This window comes from Anolis sagrei, chromosome 5 (assembly GCF_037176765.1).
Source record: "Anolis sagrei isolate rAnoSag1 chromosome 5, rAnoSag1.mat, whole genome shotgun sequence".
NCBI lineage: Eukaryota > Metazoa > Chordata > Lepidosauria > Squamata > Dactyloidae > Anolis > Anolis sagrei.
Genome location: NC_090025.1, coordinates 200,545,863 through 200,570,498, shown reverse-complemented (window position 1 = coordinate 200,570,498; position 24,636 = coordinate 200,545,863). Strand labels below are relative to the sequence as shown.

At 61.6% G+C, this 24,636-nt stretch overlaps 1 protein-coding gene across 6 annotated transcripts in view; it reads left to right on the top strand.

Annotated features, from left to right (window-relative positions):
* The window catches only part of SBF1 (SET binding factor 1), a 38,803-nt gene extending 15,233 nt beyond the window's left edge, over positions 1–23,570 (top strand). For 2 of the 6 annotated variants that reach the window (XM_067469426.1, XM_067469425.1), the window contains 35 exons: positions 440–548; positions 1,337–1,450; positions 2,191–2,268; positions 2,742–2,855; positions 4,169–4,297; positions 4,385–4,483; positions 5,386–5,590; positions 6,170–6,282; positions 7,132–7,281; positions 7,418–7,486; positions 7,656–7,817; positions 9,159–9,424; positions 9,589–9,761; positions 9,864–9,937; positions 10,218–10,413; positions 11,106–11,242; positions 11,380–11,555; positions 12,428–12,573; positions 12,709–12,919; positions 13,065–13,261; positions 13,810–13,950; positions 14,548–14,640; positions 14,931–15,008; positions 15,365–15,549; positions 15,669–15,845; positions 16,091–16,192; positions 16,295–16,480; positions 16,596–16,722; positions 16,846–16,976; positions 17,122–17,358; positions 17,812–17,928; positions 22,461–22,684; positions 22,813–22,900; positions 23,201–23,332; positions 23,452–23,570. In XM_067469426.1, the coding sequence (XP_067325527.1) occupies positions 440–548; positions 1,337–1,450; positions 2,191–2,268; positions 2,742–2,855; positions 4,169–4,297; positions 4,385–4,483; positions 5,386–5,590; positions 6,170–6,282; positions 7,132–7,281; positions 7,418–7,486; positions 7,656–7,817; positions 9,159–9,424; positions 9,589–9,761; positions 9,864–9,937; positions 10,218–10,413; positions 11,106–11,242; positions 11,380–11,555; positions 12,428–12,573; positions 12,709–12,919; positions 13,065–13,261; positions 13,810–13,950; positions 14,548–14,640; positions 14,931–15,008; positions 15,365–15,549; positions 15,669–15,845; positions 16,091–16,192; positions 16,295–16,480; positions 16,596–16,722; positions 16,846–16,976; positions 17,122–17,358; positions 17,812–17,928; positions 22,461–22,684; positions 22,813–22,900; positions 23,201–23,332; positions 23,452–23,550 (5,035 nt within the window). In that variant the 3' untranslated portion in view covers positions 23,551–23,570. The remainder of the gene's footprint in view (positions 1–439; positions 549–1,336; positions 1,451–2,190; positions 2,269–2,741; positions 2,856–4,168; positions 4,298–4,384; positions 4,484–5,385; positions 5,591–6,169; positions 6,283–7,131; positions 7,282–7,417; positions 7,487–7,655; positions 7,818–9,158; positions 9,425–9,588; positions 9,762–9,863; positions 9,938–10,217; positions 10,414–11,105; positions 11,243–11,379; positions 11,556–12,427; positions 12,574–12,708; positions 12,920–13,064; positions 13,262–13,809; positions 13,951–14,547; positions 14,641–14,930; positions 15,009–15,364; positions 15,550–15,668; positions 15,846–16,090; positions 16,193–16,294; positions 16,481–16,595; positions 16,723–16,845; positions 16,977–17,121; positions 17,359–17,811; positions 17,929–22,460; positions 22,685–22,812; positions 22,901–23,200; positions 23,333–23,451) is intronic. The other 4 variants (XM_067469430.1, XM_067469427.1, XM_067469429.1 and 1 more) reach the window with 2 other exon arrangements.
* Positions 23,571–24,636: the final 1,066 nt, after the last annotated feature.

The window sequence follows — 24,636 nt, the reverse complement described above, 5'->3', positions numbered from 1 at the left end:
TGTGGGTCCCCAGGGGTCTTGGCCTACAACTCCCAGAAATCCCAGCCAGTTTGGGGACCCACAGTTGAGAAGCACTGCCCTAGAGCTCTGGGGCCATGGCCTTCGAGTCCTGCATTGTCCCAAGAAAGGAGCAAAGCTGGAAAGGGGGGGGGGGTCACCCACCAGAGATGAACACCAGGAGCCCCAATTACTGTTTGGGGGGGGGGGGGGGGAGAGGAAGGAACAACCGCAAACGGGGCATCCCTGGGTGGCCATGGCTATGGAAAGCAGCAAATGGCAAGGGCCCGGCTGCTGCCTGTGAGCGCCCTGCTTCCAAGTCCTGGGAGCGAGGGAGGACGGGGTATCCCCCCTCCCCTCTCCCCACCCCGCCCCCCCTCCCTGGCGCTGAGGAAGGGCCCCTCCCCAAGGGCCCCTCCTGAGACGGGTTTCTGGGTTGCAGCTTCACCTACGTGCCCATCCTCCCGGCTCAGCTGCTGGAGGTCCTCAGCACGCCCACGCCCTTCATCATCGGGGTCAGTTCTGACTTCCAGTCGGAGACTCAGGAGCTGGTGAGTGCGGGGCCCAAGGAAGCGGGGTGGTGGGGTGGCCTCCGGGCCTGGAGCGAGGACCCGTTCTTGCGGGGGGGGGGCTGCCGAAGAAAGAGGGGCCTCCTGCCCTGCCCTTTGCGGAGAGGCCCGTGTCCCCCACTCACTCCACAAGGCAGACTTTGGCGAGGGACGAATGCGGCCGGCCAGTGTGCTGCCTTTTCTCCCGAGGAGGCTGCAGGGGTTGCCCTGCACTTGGGGGGAAAGTGGAAGGAGGTCTTTCCCAGCACTGAGCCTCTGGGTGGGGGGGGGGAGGCACCCCGTGGTTGCGCAAGGGGCCACGTGAAGTGCGCAGGGGGTGGAGTCCCTCCCCTCCGAAGAAAGGCTTCCATGTGCGGAGCCACGTTCGCCTCTTAGAAAAATAGAGGAGAAATTACCAGTGGAAGTGGCCCCCTTGGCAGAGGTGGGATTCCTCTTGGCCCGGACCTGGCTCAGCCCTCCCGCTCTGCCTTCTCCTTCCCAGGCCCCCAAGGACAGGCCGAGACTGGGGAGGGCGCTGGAGGGGCCACTTGGGTTGTGGCATCCGGGGGGGGGGGGGGGGGAGAGACCCCTCCAAGGCCACCCAGCCCAAGCCCCTTCTGCCAGGCAGGGAGAGCACAGCCAAAGCCCCCCTGACAGATGGCCAAAGCCCCCAAAGAAGGGGCCTCCACTACACCCCACAGCAGAGAGTTCCACGGTTGAACAGCCCTTCAGTCCTGTTGTTGGGAGAAAAGTGGGGTGCAAATGAGGAGAGTAATCATTGGTCTTTCTAGCTGGACGTTATCATAGCCGACCTGGATGGAGGGACGGTCACGGTGCCCGAGTGCATCCACATCTCTTTGTTGCCTGAGCCGCTTCTGCATCGTACGCGCGAAGCTCTCTCCATGGTGAGCCTCCCTTTGCTGCCTCAACGCGCCTCCTGGCAGGGAACGCCTCTCGGTGGGCGAGTGAGCGAGCGCTGGCTGTTCCTTCAGGAAAAGGGGAGGTGGGCTGCCCTGATTGGGAGGGGGCTCCCGGGCAAGACCCATTCCTCCTCCTCCTCTGCCGTCGCACCTGAGACTCTCTCAGGAAGGGCAGAGGGGACTCTGTGGGCGTGAGGGCCGTGGCCCCTCAGCGCACACCCTTGGAAACAGGCCATAGACCAGCGGGATGAAATGGTTTTGAAACTTGCTACGGGGGGGGGGGGGGGGCATTAGGCAGGTCAATTGTCCAAGGGGCTCTGCAGCAGCCTCCCCCCCCCCCCGCCCCCTCCAGCAAGCATGCCTCCGCCCTGCAGTTCCTTCCACCCTCCCTGGTGCGGCTCTTATGGCCTCAGTGCTGTAGTGTCAAGCCGTGACGCCTGTGACTCTTGATGGAGAAGTATGATAGAATCCCATTTGAACTCAGACCCAAGCGCATGACCCGTGAGACATCCGCCCGGCTCCACTCGCTCCTTCTCAACAATATCTTTTTTTTTTGGAGGGGGGAGAGGTGCTGGCAGAGAGGGAGGGGGCAGTGAACCAGGGTGGGAGCTGCCATCAGGCTGCAGGACGGCCTCTCATTGGCTGTTTGCCAAGCAGCCAGTGAGAGGCGGCTCTTGCCCAGATGGGCGCTGCCGTTCCGCCAAGGCCTCTTCCCTCTTGCGCAGGTCCTGGACCCCGGGCTGGAAATTGCAGACCTGGCCTTCCCGCCGTCCACCATCTCTGCCTCCTCCCTCAAGATGCAGGTAGGCTGGGCAAGCAGCGAGGGTGGGGGTCCGTGATGGCCAGCCCCTTCCTTCCAGGGGCCACGAAGGCTCTGCAAGTGAGGGCAGGACGGGAGGGGAAGGGGCAGGGGCCCCCAGGCGCTAAAGGGAGCCTTTGTGGGTGGCAGAGGAGAGGCAGCAGCGCCTGGCAGCAGATGGACGGAAGGAAGGAAGGAAGGAAGGAAGGAAGGGGGGCTGCAAACCTCCTTCCTGACGCAGAGGGTGCAGGTGTAGACTTTTGCATGCTGCATATAGCCCGCAGGCATGTTGCACGGGTCTTGTGCCAGGTCCATGGAGACGGTGGGCCTGAGAAGCCCTGGGAAGGAAAGGCAGAGTCCTCCTTGGGTGGGGGGCTCGGGGAGCGCCTCCTCTCGTCCCTCTGGGGCCAAGGGCCACAGCCTCCGGGCCCCGGCTGCTCAAGACCTGACGCGCTTGCCCTCGTTTCCTGGCTGCAGGACAAGGAGATCCGGGCCGTCTTCCTCCGTCTGTTTGCTCACTTGCTCCAGGGCTACCGCTGGTGCCTCCACATCATCCGCATCCACCCCGAGCCCGTCATCCGCTTCCATAAGGTGAGAGCGGAGGCAGCGGGAGGAGCGAGGGGACCCCGGGCCCTCTTCCCTGGGTTGGGCAGCTGGGCGGAGGAAGGAGGGCGTCTTGCGCTTTAGGAACCGGTCGGCCTTTGTTCCCCAAAAAGATTGGTGCAGACGCGCGCCCCCCCCCCCCCCCCACAAGTAACTGACGGCCACAGGGATTGAAATTCCCTCACAGGCCTTTGCAAAAGGCACAAATGCAGTGCAAAGGGGAGGCGGGTGCGGCAAGGGTCAAGCGCTAGCTTCATCCCTGGGGGCCCAAATAATAATAATAATAATAATAATAAAGCTTCATTTGTACCCCCCTACCATCTCCCAAGGGACTCGGTGCAGCTTACATGAGGCCGAACCCACAACACAACAATAAACAATGACAGCAATAATACAAAAACAGTACATAAACTCATAAGCAAAATAAGCAGAAAACATTAACAATAACACAACGCATTTAAAAACCTATGGCTGGGCCAAATGTCATAATTAAAATGTTAAAATAATCCTGGGCATGAACAGGTGACATGTAATTGGGACAGAGGTTTTGGAGGGGGAAGAAAGGTGCAGGCAATCTTAAATCATTATTAAAGTGCATTTGAGGACATACTGCTGGGAGTTTCCTTATTCTGGGAAGGCACACTGGAACAGCCACGTTTTCAGGCTCCTCCTAAAGACTGCCAGAGTTGGGGCTTGCCTAATGTCCCTGGGGAGGGAGTTCCAGAGTCGAGGGGCCACCACCAAGAAGGCTCTCTCCCTCGTCCCCACCAGTTGCGCTTGTGATGGTGGTGGGAGCGTGAGCAGGGCCTCTCCAGATGATCAAAGATGCTATGGGGGGGGGGGGACACTCTGGATGCTACGGGGGGCTCCTAAGTCAGCCACTACCCCCCCCCCCGGCCCCCTGCCCCATCCCATTCCCAGTTCCTTCTTGTTCCCCCAAATCAGTGCTTCTTCTGTATCACAAACCCAGTTCTTCTGCTCTGATCTGGGCCCCAAAAAGGTCCTTTCTGTCTGAAGTCAAACAGTTCTGATGTGGAGGGAAACAGAGAAATGATTCTGAACCCATAGAAAGGCCTTCAAAATACACTTGACGAAATACACTGGTCCAACGTGGTGCTTGAAAGTGGGCAAAGTGGAGGGTCTCCTCTGTTCGCCCTGGGCAGCTGTTGACCGCTCCCATGTGCCTGGTCACCTGGCTGTCTCTCGAGGAGCCCATTCCTGGCCTGCTCCCTGCAGGGGGGCTGCAGGGTCCTGATGGGAGTCTCCCCCCCTCCTCCCCCTCCCCCCCCCCCTGTCTGCAGGCCGCCTTCCTGGGGCAGCGTGGGCTGGTGGAAGATGACTTCCTTCCCAAAGTGCTGGAAGGCATGGCGTTCGCCGGCTTCGTGACGGAGCGGGGTCCGCCGTATCGGGAGGTGGACGTCTTTGATGAGGTGAGGGGTGCCGGGGGGTCTGTGGCTGCGCTCTGGGTCTTGGACGGAGGTTGGCTGGCCCTTGACCTCTCCTCTCTGCCACCTCAGCTCGTGGCCAACGAAGCCCAGCGGATGCAGGCCGACGAAGGCAGCAAGGTCCGCGTCCTGCAGCACATCAAGGAGTTGGCGGAGCAACTGTATAAGAACGTGAGTGCGCACGAGCACCCGGCTCCCCCCCCCCCAGCCCCCTCCTCGGCCCCTTCCCTTCAGTGTGCCCGGCCTCCAGCTCTGCCGCCTGAGGAAGCCAGGCTTTGCCGGCCACATTCGCTGAAGAAAACGTTGCCAGGAGGGCAGGTTTTGGGCAGTGGGTTCCCCGCATGGCTGTAGCTATGTCTTGGCACAAGACACCCGAGGAGAGAAGCAGAAGGTTGGGGTGGTGGGGGGGGGGGGGTCAGCTGTCCCAGGAGAAACATGGAATGCAGGCTGCAGCTGAGGTCCTGGGCTGAAGTGGTTGTGGAGAAGGAGCAAAGGGAGAAGGGGAGCTGAGGGAGCGGGGTGGGGTCTGCCCCAGAAGTCAAGGGTGGAAGGCAAGGTGGTTGGGAGCCCCTTGCAAGGAAGGAAGGAAGGAAGGCAGGCAGGCTGCCCTTTGGAGGGCAACTAGAATGGTCAGCGGGAGGAAAACCAGCCCCACAGCGAGTGGAAGAGTGAAAGAGTGTTTAGCCAGAGGCCTTGTCATTCTTTTCATGCCTTGGCAAAAGGCAAAGGGTAAATACAGCAATGAGGACCATGGTGGCGGCAGCAGCAGAGGCAGCCTGGGGGGCGCCCTGAGCAAGTCCCTTTCCGGAGGTTTTCAAGCAGGCTGGATGGAGGTGGCTTGGGAGGGCTTGCATTGTGCCCTTGTTAATGGCAGAGGGAGTTGGACTGGGTGACCCCTGGGGGTCATGTGGGGAGAGGGGCCACAACCAGGGGCTGGGTGGAGGTGGGGAGGGGCTCCCTCTCTTCCGCCTGAAGGAGCCTCCGTGGGGCAGGGGGTCCCTCTCGCCTGCGATTGCCGCCCCGGTTCCCTCCCAGCGCCCCCTCCGGGCTCTTCCTTGCTCCCCCCCCCCCAGGAGAACCCCTACCCGGCCGTGACGATGCACAAGGTGCAAAGGCCCACGGAGGGCTCCCACCTGCGGCTCCACCAGAGGCCTTTCCCGCGCCTGGACGAGGGCACCATCCAGTGGATCGTGGACCAGGCCACGGCCAAGCTGCAGACGGCCCCCCCTGTGGTCCGGGCGGAGAGGAAGTGCCTGGTGCCATCTGGGCCCCCCCTCGGTAGGTGCTGCGCGCACTCCGGGCTTTGCCACCGCTGCCGGGTGCGGGTTGGGGTGAGGCCGCCCTTCCGTGGTATTTCCAGGCCCTCTCCAGTCAGGATGGGGAAGAGTCCCAGTGCCTGCCCTGCAAGCCCTTGGGGTGCATCGTGCCTGAATGGGCCCACCAGCCTAGAGAGAGAGAGAGGGAGGGGGAGGGGGAGGGGAAGAGGAAGTGAATGACCGGGGAGGGGGCTTAGTCCATCCCCAGGCGCCTGTCCTCAGCCCCTTCCCTCCCTCCGTTGACCCATTGCTGCTTTTCTGAGGCAGACGGGGAGGCAGCAAACACCCAAAGACAGATCCCTCCCCGCCCCTTCTCTTTCTTCTCCGTGGGGCAGTCCATTTGGTCTCTGGGCATCGCAGCCCCTCTCTCCGTGGATGGGCCAGCCTGGTCAAGAGCAGGGGGCGATCTTGCTCCTTCCCCAGTCTCTGTGCCAAAGAGGGAGGGGTGCCATGGAGTAGCTCAGCGTTGAATGGGGCTGGCATCCCTCTCTCTCTCTCTCTCTCTCTCTCTCTGCCCCCTCCCCTCCCCTGCCCTCCCCAGGGACGCTCATGGAGCGCAACGGCCTGGTCCTGGCCAACAGCGCCCGTCGCCTGGAGGTGGTCCGGAACTGCATCTCCTATGTCTTTGAGAGCAAGATGCTGGAGGCCAAAAGGGTGGGTAGTGTCAACGTGACGGAAGGAATGCTGCATCTGACAGACCCTGCTTTGCAAAACAAGGACTCTGGAAGCTTAGGTTACAAAAGACAGTTCAGTTTACTAAGCACACAGCTAATGCCTCCATCTTCAGCGAGCGACATACAGAAAGGGACAGTAAAGCCGAAAGCCAAAACACTCCTTGCAGTTGTCTCTCGAGCTTCAAGCTGGAAGGTCCCTTGGAGTTCTCATCAGAACAGAGCTTATCCCAAGTTCTCAAGTTCACCTAATCACAGCCTCAACTCTAAACATTTCAGCAAAAGCATTTTCCACTCTCAGTGGCATCCATATTTGCAATACAAAAAGCACATTTAAAACACATACATAATAAATCCTGACAGGTGGGGCCCATTTCTGAGGGAGGTCTCCTCTGCGGGTGGAGCGTGCTCTGCAAGGGTGCCTTTCTCTTGGAGGAGGAGGATGCGCCACGGCCCCCAGTGGCTCTCCCGCGGCCTACCAGAGGCTGACCACAGCGCGCACCCCTCCCTTCCCCTTCCCTTCTGCTATGGGGCTGGGGCTGGGGCTGGAAGAAGGGCCAGGAAGCCCCCATGGAGTGGCACCCAGCAGCCCTGGTGGCCCTCCAGAAAGCCCTCCAGAGGCGCTGCCTTGACCCTCTTGTGGCCGCTCTGGCTGCGGCCTCTACCCATGGCTCTTCTGGCCGGGCCTGGGAGGCCCCCTTGCGTGTCCGCTGAGCCCCTCCCACTGGGTCCCTGGGGGGGAGGGGTGCCTCTTTGTGCTGCATGGGGTCCTGGGGGGCTGCCCCCCTCCCCCCCTCCCTCGCAGTGAGTGCGGTGTGCCAATGCCTTGCAGCTCCTTCCGGCGGTGCTGCGGGCCATGAAGAGCCGGCCAGCCCGGCAGTGCCTGACGCAAGAGCTGAACCTCCACGTCCAGCAGAACCGGGCCGTCCTGGACCACCTGCAGTTTGACTTTGTGGTTCGGATGATGAACTGCTGCCTGCAGGTGCGTGGCTGCCCCGGGGGGGGGGGGGGCAGGGGGGTCGGCGGCATTGGTTGTTTCCCGATGGGCAGTTCCCCGCAGCCCCACCCGCCCCAGCCTGGCCGCTGACCTCTCCCCTCGCCTGCCCTTCCCTTCTCAGGATTGCAGCACCGCAGACGAGCACGGAGTGGCCGCCGCCCTTCTGCCCTTGGTCACAGCATTTTGCCGAGTGAGTAGAGGGAGGGGGGACACGGGGGGGGGGGGGGCTCCTGCTGATAGATGAAGGGGGCCAGGGAGGGGGGGGCTGTTCTGTGGCCAGAGCTGGGCTATCGGGGGAGGCAGGAGGGAGGGCGCGTTGCCTGCTCCGCTCAGGGTGCCCGCTCCCTTCTCGCCCTCAGAAACTCAGTCCCGGGATCACACAGTTTGCGTACAGCTGTGTGCAGGAGCACCTGGTGTGGACCAACCTCCAGTTCTGGGAGGCCATGTTCTATGGCGACGTGCAGAACCACATCCGGGCCTTGTACCTGGAAGGCACCGAGGAGAACTACCTGGAGCAGCAGGTAGGCAAAGGGTTGGGGAACCTGAGCTGTTCAGACTCACAAACAACCCTCCGTTGGGGGCGGGATTCCACCATAAATACCCAAAGTACACTCCAAAACCTGCAGAGACTCAAGTGTGCTGAGCTGGGATAGGCTTCTATTCCTTAGGAAGGATCCGGATTGCAGAGTCAGAACCTTAGGTTCAAAAATATTGGTTGAAGTCAAAGAAATGCATTGTAGAGCAGTGGTCCTCGGCCTGTGGGTCCCTCCCCAGGGGATTTGGCCTAACAGCTGGCAAACTGGCTGGGATTTCTGGGAGTTGTGGGCCAAAACACCTGGGGAGGGGCCCACAGGTGGAGAACCCCTGTTTAGATAGGAAAGGTGTTGGCGCGCACTGGCTCGCTGCCTCTCATCCTCTCAAGAGGTGGTGAAAGGGTGAAAGGTCAGGAAATCCCTGCAGCTGCGTTTTGCCTAGAGAGAAACGCCAAATGCGAATCCTCTTGGAAGGAAGGAAGGGCAGAAGAGACAGTGGGGGCGGTGGCCAGGTGGCCAAGCCGAGGGTGATGAGAGTACCTTCAGAAGCCCTAAACGATTCCGGCCCAAGCTACCTATCCGACCGCATCTCTGCCTATGAACCCACCAGGACTTTGAGATCTTCTGGGGAGGCCCTGCTCTCGATCCCGCCTGCAACACAGGCACGTTTGGCGGGGACGAGAGACAGGGCCTTCTCGGTGGTGGCTCCCCGGCTGTGGAACGCTCTTCCCACAGATATTAGACTAGCACCATCTCTTATGGTCTTTCGCAAAAAAGTAAAGACCTGGTTATTTGTGCAGGCGTTGGAATAATTAGTGCAAGACTGGTAATGACATAGGAATGGAACAATGGATGACGAATCTGGATCCTGTTTTTAGTGATGAGATGCTATTGAATGGTTATCATAGTAATTGTGTATTGATTGTGTATTAGATTGGGTTATTAACTGTTTTATATTGGTGTTTGTATTCTGCTGTGTTCTGTGTTTTGTGTTCCGCTGTGAGTCGCCTTCGGGCTGAGAACAGCAGTATAGAAGCAAAGCAAATAAATAAATAATAAATAAATTCAGAAAGGAAGTTCTCACAGAGACTCCGTTGCTGCCTCTTCAGAGGGGGGGGGGGGCAGGGGCAACGAGGAGGAGGAGGAAGGACGGCGCCCTTTTGGGAAGACGTGCACGGGAATGTGGGAAGGGAATCCCTCCGCGGAATCCTCCCTCCGGGCTAGCTCTCCCCGGGAGTGTTGTGGTCAGTCCGGCAGCTGCCCCGCCCCCCCCCCTCCGCCCTGGTGGCGACCCCTGTTGCTACCCGGGCCCCTTTCTCCTTGGGCCAGGCGGGCGAGGGGGAGCCGCCAGAGCAGGAGGAGGGGTCCATCCTGGAGATCGCGGCGCTGCAGTGCCGGCTGTGGCCCACCATGAGCCCCGAGAAGCAGCGGGAGCTGATCCAGAAGGAGGAGAGCACGGTCTTCAGCCAGGCCATCCACTACGCCAACCGCATGAGCTACCTGCTCCTCCCGCTGGACACCAGCAAGAACCGCCTCCCGCGCAGCTCTGGCCTCGGGGACGCAGAGAGCGTCAGCAACAGCTTCATCACCAACAGGTAGGGGCCCCCCGCCCCCCCGCCCGGCCATTCCCTCCCCCCTCCCCTCTCCCCCTCCCGGCAGTGCCCGCTCCGGCCGAGCCCACCACCAAGGGCCCTCCTGTGGGGAGGGGGCTGCCCTCTGTGGGCGGAGGCCTCACGCTCTTGTCTCCCTCCTTGCCCAGCATCGCCGGGAGCGTGGCCGACAGCTACGACACGGAGAGCGGCTTTGAGGACGCCGAGACCTCCGACGTGGCCAACTACGTGGTGCGCTTCATTAACCGCTTTGTGGACAAGGTCTGCACGGAGAGCGGCGTCACCAACGAGCACCTGAAGGGCCTGCACGTCATGATCCCAGGTGGGCGAGGGACGGAGGTGACCGCGTGGGTGGGGAGGGGGCAGCACGGGGGAGGAGCCTGGTGGGTGACGCTCCCTCCCTCCCTGCTCCCCCCCCCCTCAGACATAGTCCAGATGCACATTGAGACCCTGGACGCCGTGCACCGGGAGAGTAAGAGGCTCCCCCCAATACAAAAGGTGAGCAAGGGCACTGAGCCCCCCCTTCCCCCCTTCCCCTAGATTTCCTCAGGGTGCCCCCCCCCCAGCTTCTCCCTAGAGCCACAGTTGCTGCTGCTGTGGCTGCTTCTTGAGGGAGCCAGCCAGCCAGCCATTGGGGTCAGCAGGGGGTGGGGGGGGGAGAAGAGGGAATAGAAGAGCCGGGAGGGCCCCCAGAGCTGGAGCAGCGACCAAGCACCCCGGAGGAGGAGGAGGGGGGGCGCCCTCGGCCGGCCCCACTGAGACCCCCTGCTCTTTGCAGCCGAAGCTCCTGCGGCCCAGCTTGCTGATGGGAGAGGAGAGCGTGATGGACGGCCTGCGCGTGTTCCTCATTCCGGACGGCCGGGAAGAGGGGGCGGGGGGCAGTGGCGGGGGGCCCCCCCTGCTCCCGGCTGAAGGCGCCATCTTCCTCACCACCTACCGCATCGTCTTCAAGGGCACGCCCGTGGATCCCTTAGGTAGGAGGGGGCTCCGCAGAGCGGCCGGGGGGGGGGGGGGGCAGGCTCTTTCTTGCTCAGTGCGCTTCACCATTATCCTTTGTATTTTCCATTCCAAGTCCCAAATCTTTTCACTAATTGGCAAAGCAATTCAAAATTGCCGTTTTCCAGACACATTTCAGCCGCTTGACTCTTCTCTAGGTCAGCGGTTCTCCACCTGTGGGTTCCTACGTGTTTTTGGCCTACAACTCCCAGAAATCCCAGCCGGTTTAGCCGCTGTTAGGATTCCTGGGAGTTGAAGACTAGAACATCTGCGAGAGACCCACAGGCTGAGAACCACTGCTCTGGCGTCTCCGCCCTGGTTTGCACGTGGTCAAGTGCTGCTGCCCTCCAGGCCTCCCGGTCAGAGGCTGTGCTCTGGCTCCTTGCAGAACACCTGGGCCGAGTACGGAGGCCGCCTCGCTGTCCACTGTCTGTGGGGTGAAGCGGAGCAACTCGCCCTGTTTCAGGCCCCCATTTCTGGCCCACTGGCTCTTCTCTTTGGTGGATGGGTGGGCGGGCGAGCCAGTGGGAGTCCTGCCGTGGAGTGAGGCCAGAGGGGTTCCTGGGTTGCTCTCCCTCAGGAAGGGCTGGGGGGCAAGGTGTCCCCCTCCCTCCCTCCCTGTGCCCCCCCCCGCTTCCCTTCCCTCCCTCACTCCTTCCTGCCTCCTCAGTGGGGGAGCAGGTGGTGGTGCGCTCCTTCCCCGTGGCTTCGCTGACCAAGGAGGAGAAGATCACTGCCCAGGCGCCCGTGGACCAGTTCATCCCGGAGGGCTGTGCTCAGTTGCAGCTGCGCTCCTGCACCTTCCAGGTGAGTGGGGAGGGGCAGGGGAGTGTGGGGGGGCAGTGCTGGGGGGAGGATGCTGTGGGGCAGTGCTCTTTGCCTGTCGGGGGGCTCTTGGAAGGCGCGCCTGGGCCTCACTGGAGGAGCTCCTTCTCTCCTCACAGTTGCTGCGCATTGCTTTTGACGAGGAGGTGGCCTCCGAGAGCGTGGAGGTCTTCCGGAAGCATCTCCAGAAGCTGCGCTACCCGCAGCACATTGCCGACACCTTCGCCTTCACGGTGGGCCAGGCGAGCAAGCCAGCCTTGCAGCCCAAAGCCAAGGAGAAGAACCCCTCCCTCAGGTGCGGGCGGGGCCTCAGGCAGGACTGGGAGGGGGGGGGGAGAGGGGAGGGAGGGGGGGAGACGGTCTCTGGATCCTAGGGGGCAGGGCAGTGGGGGCTGCGTAGAGGGGCTCTGCTTTGGGGAATGGGTGGGCCTGCCCTGCCTTGCCTTGCCTTGCCTTGGCACTGCTGCGCATGAGCCCCCCCCTGCCTCCCTCCCTCCCCCTCCCCCCCCCTTGACTGTGGCCTTTGTTTTGTGCCCAGCTCCCACCTGGGGCCAGACAGGTTCCGGGGCGTGGCGGTGGGAGTCCCTTCCCTGGGGCGCCTGAGCCTCTCCACCACGTAAGAGGGCCACGGGGCAGGGGCTGTGGCGGCAGCGGTGGCGGCAGTGGTGGTGGCACTGGGTCCCTGCTGTGGGCTGCGCTCTTCTGGGCCTCCCCCTTCCCCCCACTTCCAAGCCGCCTGCCCGCCTGCCTGCCCCCTCTTTGCCTCCATTGCCTGTCCCTGGGGAGGGCAACACACCTTCTCAAGGCCCCTCCTGGGGTGGGGTGGGGTGGGCCCCCTGTGTGTCAGCTGCAGGGATAGGGCTCGAGTGGTGGGCGCATTCCCACCAGGAAAGCCACTCTCTTCTGGTGGCGGGGTGGCGCTCTCTTCCAGTGTCTGCCGCGCTGCCCCCCCCCCCCCCGTGAGTGTTGACTCCTCATTGCCCCACCCCCACCCCTTTGGCCCCTGCTTGGCTCTGCATTGCCCAGGACCCTTTGGGACGCTGCTTGGCTCCTCCAACCCTGGCGGGCAGTCAATGGGCCGGCCCCTCCTCTCCTCTCCTCACCCCCCTCCCCTGACCCCTGGGGGTCCCCAGCCTGGAGGCTGAGCCGCCCCTCCTCCACCTTTAGGACCATCTCCAAGAACCTGGTGAAGAACGCCAAGAGGACCATTGGCCGCCAGTACATCACGCGCAAGAAGTACACGCCTCCTCCCTGGGAGCACCGTGGGGGCGGCCAGCAGCCCTTCCCAGAGGACAATGAGGACGAGATCTCAGGTGGGCCTGCAGCAGGCGGTTGGTCAGTGGGTCATTGGGGCGTCCCTTGCCCTGAGCAGAGCCCTTGGTCAGCGGTGGGGCAGGCGGGCAGGGGAGCCCCTCCAGCTCGGCCTAACACCCCGCTGCCCCTCCCAGTGTCCGAAGAAATGGACAGAAGCACCTTGACCCCCGCCACCTTGACCATCCGGCCCTCGGACAAGATGACCATGGGCCAGTTGGTGGAGCGGGCCTGCTGCCGGGACTACCAGCGCCTGGGCCTCGGCACCCTGAGCAACAGCCTGACGCGCTCCAAGAACGAGCCCTTCCGCATCTGCACCGTCAACCGCATGTACGCCATCTGCCGCAGGTGAGCCACGGGGGGTGGGGTGGGGTGGGGGGTGGGGGTGGAGCTTGAGGGTCAGGGTCAGCCGCGGGTGAGGGGGGGGCGTTCTCCCCAATGCAAAGCACTTCAGCCCCAGCTGCCCCCCCCCACCCCCTTTCTGTTGCCACAGTTACCCGGGGCTCCTGATCGTCCCGCAGAGTATCCAAGACAACACCATCCAGCGGATCTCGCGCTGCTACCGACAGAACCGCTTCCCGGTCGTCTCCTGGAGGAACTCGCGCACCAAGGCGGTCCTGCTCCGCTCTGGCGGGCTCCACGGGAAGGGCGTCGCGGGGCTCTTCAAGTCCCCCAATGCCCCCGCCCCAGGTACGCCCTCCTCGGTCCCCTGGCTGACCCTCCGTCTCCCCCTTGACCCCTGGCACTACTCCGGTCCTCAGCCCCAGGTTTGACTGTCGCCTGGCCCCCCCTCCACCTCCCGCTTGGCCCTTGATCTATGGACATCCTCAGCCCCAGGTGTGACCTTCCTCGGTCCCCTGGCCGCCCCTCCACCTCCCCTTGACCCCTGGCACTACTCCTGTCCTCAGCCCCAGGTACGGCCCTCCTCGGTCCCCTGGCTGACCCTCCATCTCCCCCTTGGCCCCTGGCACTACTCCTGTCCTCAGCCCCAGGTATGACTGTCCCCTGCCCCCCCTCCACCTCCCGCTTGGCACTTGATCTATGGACATCCTCAGCCCCAGGTGTGACCTTCCTCGGTCCCCTGGCTGCCCCTCCACCTCCCCTTGGCCCCTGGCTGCATGGGTGTCCTCAGCCCCAGGGACGTTCCTGCACTCCTTCCTTACTCAGCCCCAGGTAAGGCCCTGCTCTGTCCCCAGGCTGCCCCTCCCCTTGACCCTCAGGACGTCCTCTCCTTTCAGGCCCCTCGCAGGCAGACTCCACCAGCCTGGAGCAAGAGAAGTACCTTCAGGCAGTCATCAACTCCATGCCCCACTACGTGGATGCGGGCGGCGGCCGGAATACCCTCAGCGGCTTCACTTCTGCCCACATGAGCAGCTCAGGTGAGGAGGGAGGGGCGTCTCCAGGATGCACCTGGGAGTGGGAAGCCCTCTGGGTCTCAGTGGCGCTTGGCGCAGGGGACATGGCCGAAACTGGGTCGCCCGCTGGGCCTGGACGATGGGCCTCGGGGTGGTCCGGGGTGGGGGAGGGCCCCCTGAGTGGCAGCCATGGCACCTGTCCTTCCACACACCGTTCCTCCATCCCCACACAGCTCCCCTCAGCTGCCATCGTTTAGCCCCATGCATCCTGCATTCTCATTCATTGTCTGTCTGACTCATTTGGGGCGTCTGGAGGAAAGGAAACTCCCCTGACATTGCACAACCGGGAGCCCCCACACTCTGCCCCACAGCACATGCGCGCAGGGCCACTGGTTGCCCGAGGCCAGACTTCAGGGAGACCCCTCCCTACCCCCCTCCCTCCCTCCCTCCCCCCTCCCTCTGGGCAAGAGGGCCGGGCTCTTGCCTGTCCTTCCTCAGCTCTCCTGGGGCCCCACGGCTCCCTTCTGTGGGGCAAGGCGAGGAGGGGGGTGAAGGGCGGAGGGGGGCTGGCGGCCTTGAGGCCGGACTGGAACGCCCGCTCGCCTTCTGTTGGTGCCACAGATTCCTCTGAGAAGCGGCAGCCCAAGCTGGGATCCCTTATGAAGCAGGTGATGGGAGGGAAGGACGAAGGGCCCGGGCCGGTCAGCCGCGCAGGTGAGCAACGGCCGGCTGTAGAGTAGCTGCCCTGCCCGGCTCCCAAGCGGGGGGGGAGGAAGGGCCTCCTGCATCCTGGGGGGAGGGAGGGGGAGAGGGGACCCCCCACTGGTTGATTTTGGCCCCTCCACCCATCCATTCATCCATCCATCTGTTCACGTGTGCGTCCATGCCTTGCTCTGCAGCTACAGCCCCCTGGCGCTCTGTCCGTCCCTGTGTCCGTCCGCCTGCCCCTCCCCCGCCCCCTCCCCCGCCCTGTGGAGCCGCTCTCCGCCTGTCCTCTCTCTCAGCCCTAGGTCACAGAGCCAGGGTCATTACCCTCTCCAGCCCCAAGAGCCTGGCCGTGAAGGGACGCCTGTCCCCTCGAGGTACTGCGGGGCCGGGGCACTAACCGGGGTGATGCGTGACGCTCGCACCGCTAACTCACCCCTCTGGTGCCCCTCCCGCCAGGCCCGGGCCAGGGGCCGGCCCCACTAACCCCCTCCCCACTTGGGGCTAACCACCCTGAAGCACCCGCATGCCCCTTGACCCCTCGCAGGCAGGACCAGGGTGGAGGACCCCCTCTGGCTCCCAGATGCACGAAAGTGGGCCAAGAGTGGGGGCGGAATGGGGGGCGGGTGGGTGGGTGGGGGGGTGGGCTGAGTGTGGTAGAAGGGAGAGAGACCCTCTACCCTCAGCCAGGGGCGCACGTGCAGCCCCTCCCTGACGCCCGGTCCCTCGGCAGGCAAGTGGGGCAGCATCCGGGCCAGCGGGCGCACCAGCAGCTACGCGCTCAACATGGAGGTCGGCTCCCGCTTGGCCGGGAAGGAGCTGCTCGGCGCGCCGCCCAACGGCTCCCCCTCGGAGGCTAGTTTCCTGCGCCAGCACCGCGCCTCGCTCTACATCATCGGAGACAAGTCCCAGCTCAGGGTGCGGCCCCCAGCCCCGTAGGCCTCTCTGGGGGGTGGGGAGCGGGGGGGAGCGGGGGCGCTCTCTCTGGGCAGCCTGGGCCACGCCTCTTCTGCCCCCAACACGGTGCCCCCTTTCAGGGAGTGAAGCCGGACCCGCTGCAGCATTGGGAGGTGGTGCCCATCGAGGTGTTTGAGGCCCGGCAGGTCAAGACCAGTTTCAAGAAGCTGATGAAGGCCTGCGTGCCGGGAAACCCTTCTGCGGAGCCCAGCCTGGCCTACCTGCGCTCTCTGGAGGAGTCCGAATGGCTGACCCAGGTCGGTGGGCGGAAGGGCGTTTCGCCTCCCTTTGGCTTTCCCTGGTTGGGGGCGGGGAGCCCAGCCCTTCCTGCTTGCCTAAGGTGGCCCCTTGACTCCTCCGGGATAGTTGGGTTGGTGGGCAAAGGCCCCCTCGGTGATGATGATGCCCTCTCCTTTCGGAGCATTGCCTCGTGACCAAGTGGTCCATGGGGTGGGCTCTGCCCTATGTAGCCTGACCTCAGCCCCCCACCTCTCTCTGCCAGATCCACAAGATCCTCCAGATTGCTGTGCTGGTGGTGGAGCTGCTGGACACGGGCTCCTCTGTGTTGGTCAGCCTGGAGGATGGCTGGGACATCACCACGCAGGTAAGCGGTGTGGCTCCTCCCTGCGGAGCATGACCCAGGGGCTGGTGCGCAGCGCACTCCCTCCTTCCCTGCCTCCCCCCCCTCTCTCTCTCCCTCCTGCAGGTGGTCTCCCTGGTGCAGCTGCTGTCGGACCCCTACTACCGCACGCTGGAGGGCTTCCGGCTGCTGGTGGAGAAGGAGTGGCTGTCCTTCGGCCACCGCTTCAGCCACCGCGGGGCGCAGACGCTGGCCGGCCAGAGCGGGGGCTTCACGCCCGTCTTCCTGCAGTTCCTGGATTGCGTCCATCAGGTGGGGGTCTGGCCAGAGCCCGTGGGCTTCTGAGGGGAGGGCCGTGGGGCGCATCAGTGGGCTCCGCTCTCCCTCTCCCTCGGTGACGGCTGCCCCTGCCCCTCCCTCTCTGCAGATCCACTTGCAGTTCCCCATGGAGTTTGAGTTCAGCCAGTACTACCTGAAGTTCCTCAGCTACCACTCTGTCTCCAACCGCTTCCGCACCTTCCTGCTGGACTCGGACTACGAGCGCCTGGAGCTGGGTGAGGGGCCGAGCAGGGGGCAGGTGGGGGGCAGGTGGGGGGCGGGGGCGGGGAGAGACGCTCGAGGCCCAAACAGGTGCAAAGAGTTGGTCTGAGGCCAGGTTGTGCGCTTCCTCCTGACAGGCCTTCTTTACGAGGAGAAGGGCGAGTCCAAGGGGCCGCAGCCCTTCCGGTCAGTCTGGGAGTATGTGGATCGGCTGAACAAGAAGATCCCGGCCTTCTTCAACTACATGTATGCCCCTGAAGACAGCGAGGTGAGCTCCCTCACACACACACCCCACACACACACACAGGGGTCAAGGGGATGGTGGGAGCTGCCTTCCTGCAGGGGAGGGGAAGGGTGGGGGGGCCAGAGACCTCGCTTGACCCTCCACGGCCTCTCCTCCTCCTCCTCCCCAGGTGCTGCGCCCGTACAGCAACCTCTCCAACCTGAAGGTCTGGGACTACTACACGCAGGAGACCCTGTCCGAGGGCCCTTCCTACGACTGGGAGCTGGTGCAGGGCCGGCCGGAGCCTGTGGAGGACCCCGGGCCCCCGGATGCTGGAGCACCGACCCCCAGCCGGCGCAGGATCGTCTGGCCCTGTTACGACAACCGCAGCCGCGTGGAGCCAGACGCCATCTCCCGGCTGCTGGAGGTCAGCAGGTCTCGGGGGAAAGAAGGAAGGGGGGGAGGGAGGGAGGGAGGGAGGGAAGGGCAGCTGGGGTCGTGCGGAAGGCAGAAGGGCCTTTTTGCCACTGGACTCTGTGCTTGGCCCTTGGGAGTCTCCAGGGGGTGGGATATAGGGCTTCCTGTGCTGCACTCTGATGTGGGGCTGATGCCCATGGATTAGCCATCTCCGCAGTCCATCTGGTCAACCGCCCAGTGGCCTCTTTCATGGCCCCTCTTTGGCCACGATGCCCAGGGAGGCGCCCGGAAGACCTCTCCCCTTTTGGCTTGACCCAAAGAGAGCACCGAGGCTGTCCCTGGAGCCCTGCATTTCCCTCCCTGAAAGTCAGGCCTGGGCTGCAGAGAGGAGTGGCCGGAGGGAATTCAGGCCAAAGGGTCAAGCGGGGAGAGCCTGAGAGCAGCCACTCTCCTCCTCTTGCAGGAGCTGCAAAACCTGGAGATGGAGTTGGGCCAGATTCCCGGGCGCTGGAAGGACACCTGGGACAAGCTGAAGGCCTCTCAGCGAACGGAGGCCCACGAAGACGCCGGTGGCGGCAAAGTAAGGGGGCAAAGGGGGCAGGCAAGGGTGCTTTCCCAAATACATTCAGCATACTGGTGTGGACCCACAGAGGCCCCTCCAGCTCAGGACCACCTATACCCGTGATGGTGAACCTATGACACGCGTGTCAGCACTGACACACATGGCTATTTTTGATGACACGCGGCCACAGAGAAGTGCACCTTATAAGAACCAATCTAATTCCATCCTTAAATTTGTAAAAGGCTCTGCACATTTAACACCTGCACGTTTGAGCATTGTTCACTCCATAACTCAGCATGGAATATACATTTTTTTCTTATTTATACTATAAATATTGCAAAATTAGGTAAAAATAGGTTTATTTCCTGTGATCTTTTACCTATGACTAAAAGCCATAGTGTGGTCGTGGAGGGACTATCAATCTTTTGACCGCTCCCCCCATCTTCAAATCACACCAGAAGACAGCTCTTGGCTTGGTGAGCTAATGGCAAAACGATCTGGCCTAAAGAAATGGGGCATTGCCATCAGAAGGGTAGTTGTGGACCCTCATATACGCCCCTTGTTTGATTCCGGGGTTCCTTCTCGCCATGTTCCACCAGGCCCCCGTGTGAACTCCACAACTAGCTCCCCAGTTAGGGTCCCCCCTCGTACCATTTTGAGACCCCATCTGTCCCGGTCGCCCCCACTCAACCAGCCACACTCCTCCGCTCGAGAACACTTCCCTTATTCAGCCCACTCAGCTCCCTTGATGTCTCACTATCTACCTCAACATCAGAAACATCCCTACCTAACGCCCAAGGGAGATTATTCCCCAACCCGACTTCTTCCTCTGAGAGCTGACTAGTTATAGATCCCGGCCATGTAGCAGGGGGAGGGTTCCAGAGAAAGGGGGTGCCATTCAAGTCGTGTGGGGGAGGAGAATAGCGGGTCACCAACATCCCAGGGAGAAGCGCAAGAGTTCTTGCGACCCTGGAGAAGGTGGGTAGTGGTAGGCTCCATGGCAGTCCCCTTGGTCTTAAGGTCCTGCTGATTAATGCCAGATCCGTTAATGGTAAGACCGTGGCCATTCAGGACTTGATCCTGGATGAGAGGGCGGATCTGGCATGCATCACCGAGACCTGGTTGGATGAGCTGGGGGGAGTAAATCTCTCTCAGCTATGTCCACCAGGTTTCGGAGTGCATCAGCAGGCCAGACAAGGGGGGCGGGGAGGAGGGGTTGCAGTAGTCTTTCGGCAATCCATCGCCGTGATCAGATGCGCTGTTCCGCAGGCTTCTGGGTTTGAGTGTGTCCACCTGAAGGTGGGGAGCCGTGACAGTGTGGGGTTCCTGCTGGTGTACCGCCCACCCCGCGACCCAGCAGCCTCCCTATCTGAGCTAGCAGAGGTGGTCTCTAATTCGGCCTTGGTTTCCCAGCGCCTGGTGGTGCTGGGAGATTTTAACATCCATGCTGAGACCACCCTATCTGGTGCAGCTCAGGACTTTATGGCCACCATGACGACCATAGGACTGTCACAAATAATATCTGGTCCCACCCATCAAGCCGGACATACTCTTGACCTCGTTTTTGTGGCGGACAATGAATTGATTAGAGTGGAAGATCAAAACATTCTTCCGGTGTCATAGTCTGATCATTATCTGATCAGTTTTAGACTTACTGCGACTCCTAAACTCTGGAGGGGTGGAGGACAGATTAAAATGGTCCGCCCTAGGAGACTGATGGATCCAGATGGATTCCTGAGGAATCTTGGGGTTCTTCCTGCCTTGGAGCCTGGCGATTCTATCGACGCCTTGGTGACTCTCTACAATAGGGAGATGTCCAGGGCGATAGATACGATCGCACCCGAACGCCCCATCTCGTTGCATCGTGACAGGCCATCTCCCTGGTTCACCGGGGAGTTGGTTGTGATGAAGCACACGAGAAGGGGGCTAGAGCGCAAATGGAGGAAATCTCGGGACGTGTCTGATCGAGCACGGGCTAAAGCCTCTCTTAAGGCTTACTCCGTGGCTATACAGGTGGCCAGGAAATCTTTCACGACCACCCGCATAGCGTCTGCAGCAAATAGATCATCGGAGCTGTTTCGGTTCGTGGGAGAACTCCTCCATCCACCTGTGGTGGAGGGGGTCACTGATGACCCAGCAGCTCGGTGTCGCGATTTCGCACACCACTTTGCAGGCAAAGTCGCCCAGATACGCCTTGAGCTCGACTCCAATTTCATCGCAGTGCCAGAAGAGGTGACGGAGGCATCTGCTTGTCCAACTTTGTGGGATTCTTTTAGGCTTGTTCTTCCTGAAACCGTGGAGGAGATTCTTGGGGCTGTGAGGGCGACTACCTCATCTCTAGACCCGTGCCCATCATTAAATCAGCCAGGGAGGGGCTGGTTGATTGGTTTGTATTGATTATCAACGCATCGTTGGAGCAAGGGATTTTTCCATCTAATCTGAAACAGGCCGTGGTTCGTCCACTCCTCAAAAAAGCTTCCCTTGACTCCACGGTGCTGAGTAACTACAGGCCAATCTCCAACCTCCCTTTTTTGGGTAAGGTGCTGGAGCGGGTGGTCGCCTCCCAGCTCCAGAGCTTCTTAGACGATACCAACTACCTAGATCAGTCACAGTCTGGTTTCAGGCCTGGCCATGGCACCGAGACAGCCTTGGTCGCCTTGGTGGATGACCTCCGCAGAGAGCTGGACAGGGGGAGTGTGACTCTGTTGGTTCTCTTGGACATCTCAGCGGCTTTCGATACCATCGATCATGGTATCCTTCTGGGTCGTCTCTCTGGGATGGGCCTCGGGGGCATGGTTTTGTTGTGGCTCCGGTCCTTCCTGGAGGGACGAACCCAGATGGTGAAGCTGGGAGACGCCTGCTCGGACCCCTGGCCTTTGACCTGTGGGGTCCCGCAAGGCTCTATTTTGTCTCCCATGCTTTTCAACATCTACATGAAACCGCTGGGAGAGGTCATCCGGGGTTTTGGAGTTGGGTGCCATCTTTATGCGGATGACACACAACTCTACTACTCCTTTCCACCTAATTCCAAGGAGGCTTCTCGGGTGCTGGACGAGTGCCTGGCCGCTGTGTCGATCTGGATGAGGAAGAACAAGCTGAAGATCAATCCCGACAAGACAGAGGTCCTCCTGGTCGATCGCAAACCGGATCGGGGTATAGGGTGGCAACCTGTGCTGGACGGGGTTACACTCCCCCTGAAGCCTCAGGTCCGCAGTTTGGGTGTCCTCTTGGATTCTTCGCTCACACTTGAGGCTCAGGTGTCGGCGGTATCCGGGAGGGCCTTTGCACAATTGAGACTTGTGTGCCAGCTGCAACCGTACCTCGCGAAGGCTGATCTGGCCGGGGTGGTCCACGCCTTGGTCACCTCTAGAATGGATTACTGCAATGCGCTCTATGTGGGGCTGCCCTTGAAGACGGCTCGGAAACTTCAATTGGTCCAGCGGGCAGCAGCCAGGATGCTAACCGGGGCTCATTATCAAGAGAGGTCTACCCCTCTGTTTAAGGAGCTCCACTGGCTGCCATTTATTTTCTGAGCCCAATTCAAGGTGCAGGTGCTCACCTACAAAGCCCTGAACGGCTTGGGACCACCCTACCTGCGTGACCGCATCTCCATCTACGAACCCACACGCTCGCTCCGGTCATCTGGGGAGGCCCTGCTCGTGATCCCACCCACGTCGCAAGCGCGCTTGGTGGGGACACGGGACAGGGCCTTCTCTGTGGCGGCCCCCCAACTCTGGAATGCCCTTCCAAAAGATCTTCGACAGGCCCCTACTCTAGCAGTTTTCAGAAGGAACCTAAAAACTTGGCTGTTCCGATGTGCCTTCTCAGATTAGGAATCCCCATCCCAAGTCCTAGAAGCACTTTAGTACAATCAATATTACTGCACACCGCACTTTTTAATCCTACGTTCCTCCAGCCATTTCAGCACTTTTAACCCCTGTGCCCCATTGCGCCGGCCGGCCCAGTTTTAATAGTGTCTTGATGTATTGTCACTGTTGCTGTTATTTTGCTTAATTATTTTGATTTGCTTTGTTTATTGTTGTGTTATGTTTTTACTGTATTGTGTTCTGAGGCTTTGGCCCGTGTAAGCCGCATCGAGTCCTTCGGGAGATGCTAGCGGGGTACAAATAAAGTTAATAATAATAATAATAATAATAATAAAATTATATATATATTTTCTCGAAGTTGACACCCCACCCTAGTTATGCTCAAGTTTTTGGCAAATTTTGACACACCAAGCTCAAAAGGTTGCCCATGACTGACCTATACGGACCTGACTGGGCCCCAAAGTGCTGGGGAGGCAAGCAAAGGCGTGAGTGGGTGGGGGGGGGGGTGTTCTCAGTAAATAAAGGACTTTAAGGCACCTCTGAACAGTTTCGTCTCAAGTTTTAGTTACGGGTGTTTAGCTGTTTCCTGGTGAAGTGTGCCGCATTTTGCTTTGTGAGCCGCCTTGGCTTTTGGGAAAGGAGGAGGGTGGCAAGGCGGGCTGTGGCAGCGGACCCTCGGTGACCAGGCCCCTCCCTTCCTCCCCTCCCCCTTTTTGGCCGCAGGGTGCGTCCAGTGCCCTGCTCATGGCGTCCGGCGGCCTCTCCCACCAGCGTCGCTCGCTGGGCGCCTACCTGCAGGAGAGTGGCGTGGGCAGCTCGGCCATCAACCTCAGCCTGGACAGCGACGCCAGCAGCGCCTCCGCCCCCTCCAGCGGGAAGCCGGGCGGACGCCGCAGCAACACCAGCACCCTCTACAGCCAGTTCCAGCCGGCCGAGAGCGAGAACCGGTGCGCGGAGTGGGAGGGAGGGGGGAGGGAGGAAGGGGCTGCCATTGGTGGGAGGGGGGCTGAGGGAGAGGAGGTGGGGGTCTTCCAGCACCCGCCCTGCCCCCTCCTCAGCTACCCTCCCTCCGCAGGTCGTACGAAGGGACCCTCTACAAGAAGGGCGCCTTCATGAAGCCCTGGAGGCCGCGCTGGTTTGTGCTGGACAAAACGAAGCACCAGGTACATGGGGGGGGGGGGGGGGAGTCATAGAATCAAAGAGTTGGAAGAGACCTCATGGGCCATCTAGTCCAACCCCATTCTGCCAAGAAGCAGGAATATTACATTCAAATCACCCCTGACAGATGGCCATCCAGCCTCTGCTTAAAAGCTTCCAAAGAAGGAGCCTCCACCACACTCCCTCTGGGGCAGAGAGTTCCACTGCTGAACGGCTCTCACAGTCAGGGAGATGGGGAGGGGAGATGGGGAGGGGGTATGGCCCGGAGGGGAGGGCACTGACAGGTGGTCCCGCCTCCCCTGCAGCTGCGCTACTACGACAGCCGCCTGGACACCGAGTGCAAAGGGGTCATTGACCTGGCCGAAGTGGAGTCCATCACCCCCGGCACCCCGACCATGGGGGCCCCCAAAATGGTGGACGAGAAGGCCTTCTTTGACGTAAGTGGCCTCTGGCCGGCCGGGGGTGGGAGGGTTGGGGGTTCCTTGTGGGGGGGGGGTTCCTCGGGGAGAGGGCCGGCCTCAAGAGACGTTCTCCCCCCCCGCTCTCCTCTCCGCAGGTGAAGACCACGAAGCGTGTTTACAATTTCTGCGCCCAGGACGTGCTCCTGGCTCAGCAGTGGATCGACCGCATCCAGGGCTGCTTGTCGGACGCCTGAGGCTGCCCCCCCTCCCCCCCCCCCCAGAAAGGCCGCTCTCCTCCTCCGGCGGTGCCTGCTGGGACAGGACGGGACGAGACAGGAACAAGGCTCTCAGGGGGGGGCGACGGCCGGCCGGCCTTCTTTCCTTCTCAGAGGAAGATGCGCCGCTGCGCTCGCTCCTTGGAGCCAGGCCACAGCCCAGGAGGGGCCTCCCTTGACCAGGCCTCCCTCCGGCCAAGGTCACGGACGCTGCCCAGTGGACTCAGTGGAGCGCTCTCTGAGGGTGTGTGGGGCGGGGGCGTGTGGGGCCCTTTAAGAGGGCGGGTGGGCCGTGGCACTACTTGACCCCTCTGGCCTCATGGTGATGGGGCCAGAAGTGGGGGGGGGGTGTGGGAGGTGGGAGCTTGCCAAACTGGCCCTTCCGGGTTCTTCCTCAGCTGCCCAGGAAGTGACCCTTGTGCCCACCTGCCACTGACCCACAGCAAGGCGCACCCCCGCCCCAGAAGCCCCCACCCCCCCCTTGCTGGTGGTTGAAGGCTTGAGGCGTGCTGGCTGCAGCTGGGGTGGACGCTCGTTGTACATAGGCGGCCGGAGCCCGCTCCCCTCCCCTCCCCCCTCCCTTTTGTATTTGTACAATATCGGCCGTGGCTGGTGTGGATTGGAGGGTTTTGTAACTTCCTTGCGCAGTTGTAGATTATTGAAGTTTCTGTACATTGTGTCAAGACTACGACAACAACAACAACAACAGAGTCCTTGTATTGTATTGTGCCGAGAGGGAAAAATATATATATGAAGGAGGAGAAGAAGAAGAGGCAGAGCTGATGGGGTTTAATAAAAAACAGTGACCTACGTGCCCTGGGGTCTGGCTCCCTGCTTCTCCCAAGGGGTCTGGGCCCCTCCTGCCCCGATCATTGGGGGGTCGCACCGCAAGGGGTCGGCCCCAGGCACCCCTCGCCTGCCCTTCACGCCACCCAATGTCCTTCTTCCTTGGACTCCGACGCCCACTGGCCCCAGCCCCCCCCCCCCCCGAGCACGGCTGGCGGACCCGTTTTGCTGCCTTTTGGGATGAAGGACGCTGGCTCCCCCCTCGGCCGCCTAGGTGGT